This window comes from Drosophila rhopaloa, unplaced genomic scaffold, assembly GCF_018152115.1.
Source record: "Drosophila rhopaloa isolate 14029-0021.01 unplaced genomic scaffold, ASM1815211v1 contig_164, whole genome shotgun sequence".
NCBI classification, from domain to species: Eukaryota; Metazoa; Arthropoda; class Insecta; order Diptera; family Drosophilidae; genus Drosophila; species Drosophila rhopaloa.
The window spans coordinates 363,613-369,619 of NW_025335044.1; the positions used below are offsets into that span (position 1 = coordinate 363,613).

General features: G+C 46.9%; 1 protein-coding gene across 1 annotated transcript; it reads left to right on the forward strand.

The window, feature by feature from the left end:
- The first annotated feature begins 3,971 nt into the window (after positions 1–3,971).
- Positions 3,972–4,750, forward strand: LOC108040060. The gene is made up of 2 exons (XM_017117292.2): positions 3,972–4,324; positions 4,382–4,750. Exons 1-2 carry the CDS (start codon positions 4,207–4,209, stop codon positions 4,678–4,680), a joined length of 417 nt encoding a protein of 138 aa, XP_016972781.1. The 5' UTR covers positions 3,972–4,206; the 3' UTR covers positions 4,681–4,750.
- The last annotated feature ends 1,257 nt before the right edge of the window (positions 4,751–6,007 follow it).

Genomic DNA, 6,007 nt, shown 5'->3' on the forward strand with positions numbered 1-6,007 from the left:
TTTCGGAAAATAGTAGTCGCGAAGGCCTTTTCTGATATTTTCCTGTTCAGCACGGTTGGCTCTGCGGTAATTATTTCGATCTGTTCGGCTTGCATTTATTTACGAAAGGTATAAATACTTGCCTTTTCTAGGACCATTTGGTTTCTTAAACAATTTAATGGTTTTTCCGCTGTTTAAAATAAATATTGCCTTAATTTTCCTAGAGCCCAGACTATAGCGAGCAACCCTCTTTCGTTTGTTGCGTAACGGGTCTGGATATTATAATTAAGGGTTCTTTGTCTGAAAGGACAGCCCCGATGCCGTAAGCTAACGCATCAGTGGTTAGATCGAACGGTTTCTTGAAATCCGGGTATTTGAGGGTGACATCTTCTGATGCTAAAATATTTCGGAGTCTATTGAATGCGTCACTTTGCTGTTCGTTAAAATTTATTGATATTCTTGAGGAATACAGTTTATGGTAATTCTATTAGGCACAGAGAAGTTTAGGCGACCCAGTAACTCGGGACTCTCCACATCCCCGTGAATAATTTTATGAATAAAAATAGTGCCAAGCATCGTTCTACGGTTTAATAAGAATGTTAGATTAATTAGAAGAAATCTACTATAGTAAGATGGTAAAATAAGGCTTGCATTTCAGTTAAGGCCCCGGTTTATATGTACACCATACTGAGGACTCCAAACTGCTGATCAGTAATCCAGGATTGGACGGACTAGTGAAATGAACAGAGTCTTTGTAATTTAGGGATCTTTCAATTCCTTTGACCACCTTTTAATAAATCCAAGTACTGCCTGGGCTTTATTTACCATGGAAGTAATATGGTCACAAATCTTAAGTTTTGGGTCAAGAAGGACGCCAAGGTCATCAATATGCGTGATTCTAGACAATGCATCATCTCCCAGCGTATACGTGGCATATTGTGGGTTCACCCTAAATAATGGCATTACTTTACACTTAGCGCTACTTAAATCCGATTGTAAGTCAAAACTGCTGGAAATTTCGTTATATTGCAGGCATAACTTAAGGACATCTTCGTACATGAGGACACGCAACACTGTCTGGACTAGAGGGAGATCGTTAAAAAATAATGTAAAAAGAAGTGAGCCAAGGTGGCTTTCTTGTGGTACGCCTGAAGTAAGTCGGAAAAATTCGAGATAGAGCTTTTAAAGAGGACTCGTTGAGTACTACCACAAAGATAACATAAGATTCATGTTAGAATATCACATGGAAACCCTAATAAGACTAGCTTAAATACAAGAATCGAGTGATTTACTGAATCAAACGCTTTACTAAAATTGTTATATACTACGTCATGCATTTTCTTTTTCAAGCCATTTATTACAAAAGACGTTAGCTCCAAATGGTTTGTCGTCGTAGATCTTCGCCTTATAAATCCATGTTGACATGGAGATATAATTGATGCCTCAGAGGATTCTGCGGAGGCATCACCCATGATCAGTTGGTCGAAGTCACTCCTCGCGACTAAGACAGCTCCATCTCCCTCACAGCGACAACTCACTCGCACATTTCGGTCTTCATATACATTTAATAATCACCGTAAGTACTAAAATTTACATTAATGGCTCTCCTAGTATTTAATTTATCTTTTCTTAGCCTTTACGACCAAACTTGGCCACCGTCTTCAAATTTACGCGGTCAAACTAGAAGATTACCTTCCCTTGGCAAAGGCTACAGGCGCCGCGGTAATTATGTTCCACCAGTCACGTATTGGTGGAACTCGCAGTGAACGAGGCGCACAAAAAAGGGCACACACTATGTAAGTGTCGGGTCACCTAATCCTGAGGAGCTCCTGGGGAAAAGAAGGAACAGGCCAAACAGTACGTAATATGCGCTGTAAGCGATCCCGCCGAAAACTAATAATCGCGACCTTTTTTTATAGGCAACAACGATGACCAATTGAGGCTTTCGGCCCTAGTCCGGATAAATTTATAGGTCAACACCGTAAGTAAATAAATTTCTTAATGTGCCCATGTAGGTCAATGATTTGAAGCAACTTTGACTTACTCATACCGATGGTTAAACCCGCTGCTTTCAGACACTCTGCGACTCGCTGAAGGTACCTGAAATGGGTCTGGATATCTGGAGCCAGTATCAGCAGATCAGGAGCTCCTGGGGAAAAGAAGGGACAGGCCAAACGGTACGTAATATGCGCTGTAAGCGATCCCGCCGAAAACTAATAATCGCGACCTTTTTTTATAGGCAACAACGATGACCAATTGAGGCTTTCGGCCGTAGTCCGGATAAATTTATAGGGCAACACCGTAAGTAAATAAATTTCGTAATGTGCACATTTAATTAACATTTATGATTTTCAGCCACTTCTAGGCTAGGCACCGGGCAAAATATGCCCCGACCGAAGCGTACTCCAACAGAGGCCAGCGGCAATAATGGTCAGAAACACCACGAGGAGCGGTGGTTAAGGCGAAGGGCGGTGCCTCTCGACGCGGCGCGAATTGGTAGCCAGTTAACCCCAAGGCGACTTAACAGCCAGGAACGGACTCCGGCGTAGGTTAGAAAGCGTTGGCGGCGTCCGAGGATGGCGAGTTATGCTGGTCCAAATCGTATCGCTAGGCCGAAAGAAGGTGCGTATATGTATGTATGCCAATATCCAAATTATTTCTCCCGATTTAATAGCCCGGGGCCCTTTGTGTTGGGACCCCGGTTGCCCTACGGATAATTATTTATAATTAAAATGAACTAATAAACCTTACACGTTAATTTCTCAAACACTCACTTTTTTCTTTATTTCGGCACAAACACTACTTAAATAATTCCCGCTCCATCTACTGGGACAGTATGGCTACGACTATATCAAAATCTGGCTATCATTCCTATATCGCCATATTCCCTTTGCCTCCCTCGAAATTGGGTCATTGGACATATCAAGGCCATCCTAACCATACCCAGAGCGAACCGGGCTAGTTTCAATAGCTAGATAGCCGAGGGCATCAGCAAAAGGGGGCGCCACTCCAGTAGGGGTTTCCACTAAATCAACTTAATCGATAGCCCTACCAAAAACGAATACCTCCTTCTTAATTCTTCTAGCCGATTCCAAATTGAAATGCAACATCACCCAAGGATTTAGAGAGACGCCTCTGAACCGTGGCCACTCGACGAAATCATTGGGAGCATTGGGGATCGGTGTCTGGCGAAATCCGAATGCAGTTCCAAACGGTGTCCTTCGCGGGGCCCACGCTTACCGGTAAGTACTGCCTTTGTTTTTTGTTGCGTTCCTTTAATTTGTGCTGCCTTTTTTTCAGGTTATACCCGGATGTCCTTGGCGTGATACACCCCTAACCGACGTCCTTGAAGATTCTCCAGCTCGTAAGCATTGTTGCCGACTGCTTTCACCACCCGAGCTTTGAGGAACTTCCGAGCAAACTTCGCGTTAAAGGCACTTTTGAAGTCGCTGAGGACGAAGTTATGGCGATACATTACCTGGCCTGGCTTTGCAAGGAACGTTCGAGCTCTCTGGTCGTACTGCTGGCGATTATTTTGAGCTTGTCGACCGTTCGCATCCCAGCAATCTCATGGTCGCACAGGGATTTCAACTTTCTCGCAAACTTGTAGCTGGCCCCGTTTAAGAACATATGATGTCCGAAAATCGTGAAGAAGGGCGTTTCCCCAGTTGCTGCGTGTATCGCGTTGCGAAGAGCCACCTCGATCTCCGGGAGAAATGCGTCCCATTCCCGATGGTCTTCCTCCACATAACTCCGGATTGCCGCCTGATGTCTTGATGTGGGAAATGCCGAAATTCTCCATTGTCCCACGAGGATCTTTGACGTAAACTGTCGACCGTTGTCCGAGTGAATGATTTCCGGGACCCCGAACTTTTAGAATACCTCGTGGATGAGGCCGCTGGCGGCCGAGGCTTCCTTCATGTCTTTTAGAAACGTGTACTTCGAAAAATGGTTGACTACAATGAAGATCCATGCGTGGCCCTTCTTCGACCTCGGATATTTTCCTAAAAATCGATGTACAGTTTCTGAAATGGCTGCTCAGTCTGGACTCTTTCCCCAATACCAACTTGCATCCGGAAATTCGGCGCCTTGGACTCCTTACATCAGCGTGCGAACGCTCGGACTTGCAGCACCATGCCTGGCCAGTAGAACTGTCGTCATAGGATATCCAGAGCCTTTCCCATTCCGCCATGAGCTGCTGTTGGGTCCGTATGCGCACGCTCGATTATGCTGTGGGTCAGACTCTGTGGGATCCACAGTTTTCACTCGGAACCTTCCACCTCATCGTCCAGATTTGCTGAAGAGACTCTCTTGAAGATGAGGCCATCCTCTATCTTCAAGTCCGGTAAGCTTTCCAAGTTACTCCCCACATCCTTCACTAACTCGAGGTAATCTTCTCCAGCGAACTCGGTGGTTTCGAACTCAAACAAATCCGTCGGATTCACTACGAGCTCATCCACACACCGTGAAAGGGTGTCTGCCACGACGTTATCACTTCCTTTTCGGTGCTCGATGTTGAAGTGGAATCCTCGAAGCTGCAGTGACCACCTCGCCAAACGTCCCGACAGATCCTTCATGGACATGAGCCACTTCAAGCTGGCATGGTCTGTGATGCAGGAGAATGGCATCCCTTTGACATATGGCCGGAACTTCCGAATGGCCATTAGCGCCGCGAGACACTCTTTCTCGGTCACGGTGTAATTTACCTGATGTTTATTCATCTTGGCCGAGAAAAAGGCAATTGGCTGCTCTTGTCCGTCGTCGTCTCGCTGGAAAATCACCGCCCAGACTCCGATGTGTGACGCATCGCACTAAAGTCCGCATGCACCAGGACTGGTGACGTCGTAAACGCCATCTTCAAGGACTCTACAGCTAGCTGGGCCTCTGGACTCAATGAAAACTTCAAGTTTCCAGTTTTCTTCAATGATTCAGTGAGCGGGGTGGCCAACGTCGCGAAGTTCTTTATGAACCGGCGGTACCATCCAGCAGTCCCGAGAAACGCTCTCACCTCCTTCATCGTCCTAGGCTCTGGCATCCTCCTTATTTGCTGCCACTCGTCCTGGATCTATTCGCAGACGACCTCCACCAACGACAAAGCCCATGTAGGTCAACGATTTGAAGCAAAACTTTGACTGACTCATACCGATGGTTAAACCCGCTGCTTTCAGACACTCTGCGACTCGCTGAAGGTACCTGAAATGGGTCTGGATATCTGGAGCCAGTATCAGCAGATCATCTAAGTAGACGAAGACGTTGGAACGGATCTCAGCTGGGATCACTCGGTCCATAAGTCTCACCAACCGCTGCGCCGCGTTGCAGAGTCCGAAGGGCATCACCCGGAACTGGTAGAGAGGCCGATCAGGAACCGTAAAGGCCGTCAGTTCCTTGCTTTTCGGGTCCAACTCGATCTGCTAAAATGCGAACTTCAAATTCACGCTGTAAATGTAAAACGTTTGGTCGATTCTGGACAGGATTCCGTCGATACTAGGCAACGGGTCTAAGCAGAACCGATCCTTTCCAGGTCTCGACACTACCGTCGTCCGGTTGCTCCACGGGCTCTTGCTTTCCTCGATGACTCCAAACTCTAGCATCTTGTCCACCTCATCCTCGACTACCTTTTGCTTGGCTGGAGACATGGGATACGGCCGATCCTTGAAGACCTTGGCTCCCTCAATCAGCTCGATCGCGTGCGTTTCCAGATTGGTCGTTCCCAGACCATCCTTCCCAAACGTGAGAAACATTTGCTGGATCTCCGCGAGCCGTCGTGCGTCGGCCTCGGATAAGGACCAGGATTCGGGATCCGGCTTTTCCTCGTCGTCATATTCCTGTTCGGCGTAGTGCTTCATATCCCTAGCGTGGATTTCGTCTGCCTTCTTCACGCTTTCCGGGTCGCTGTGGCCTATCACCGCTGGAGCCAAGTCAAACGCCTGCCAGAAGTCCACTCCAAAATAGGCTTCCTGCTCCAGGTAAGGACATACATAGAACAGGATCCGCTTTATCTGTCCTCTGTACTCCACAGGTAGCTCGA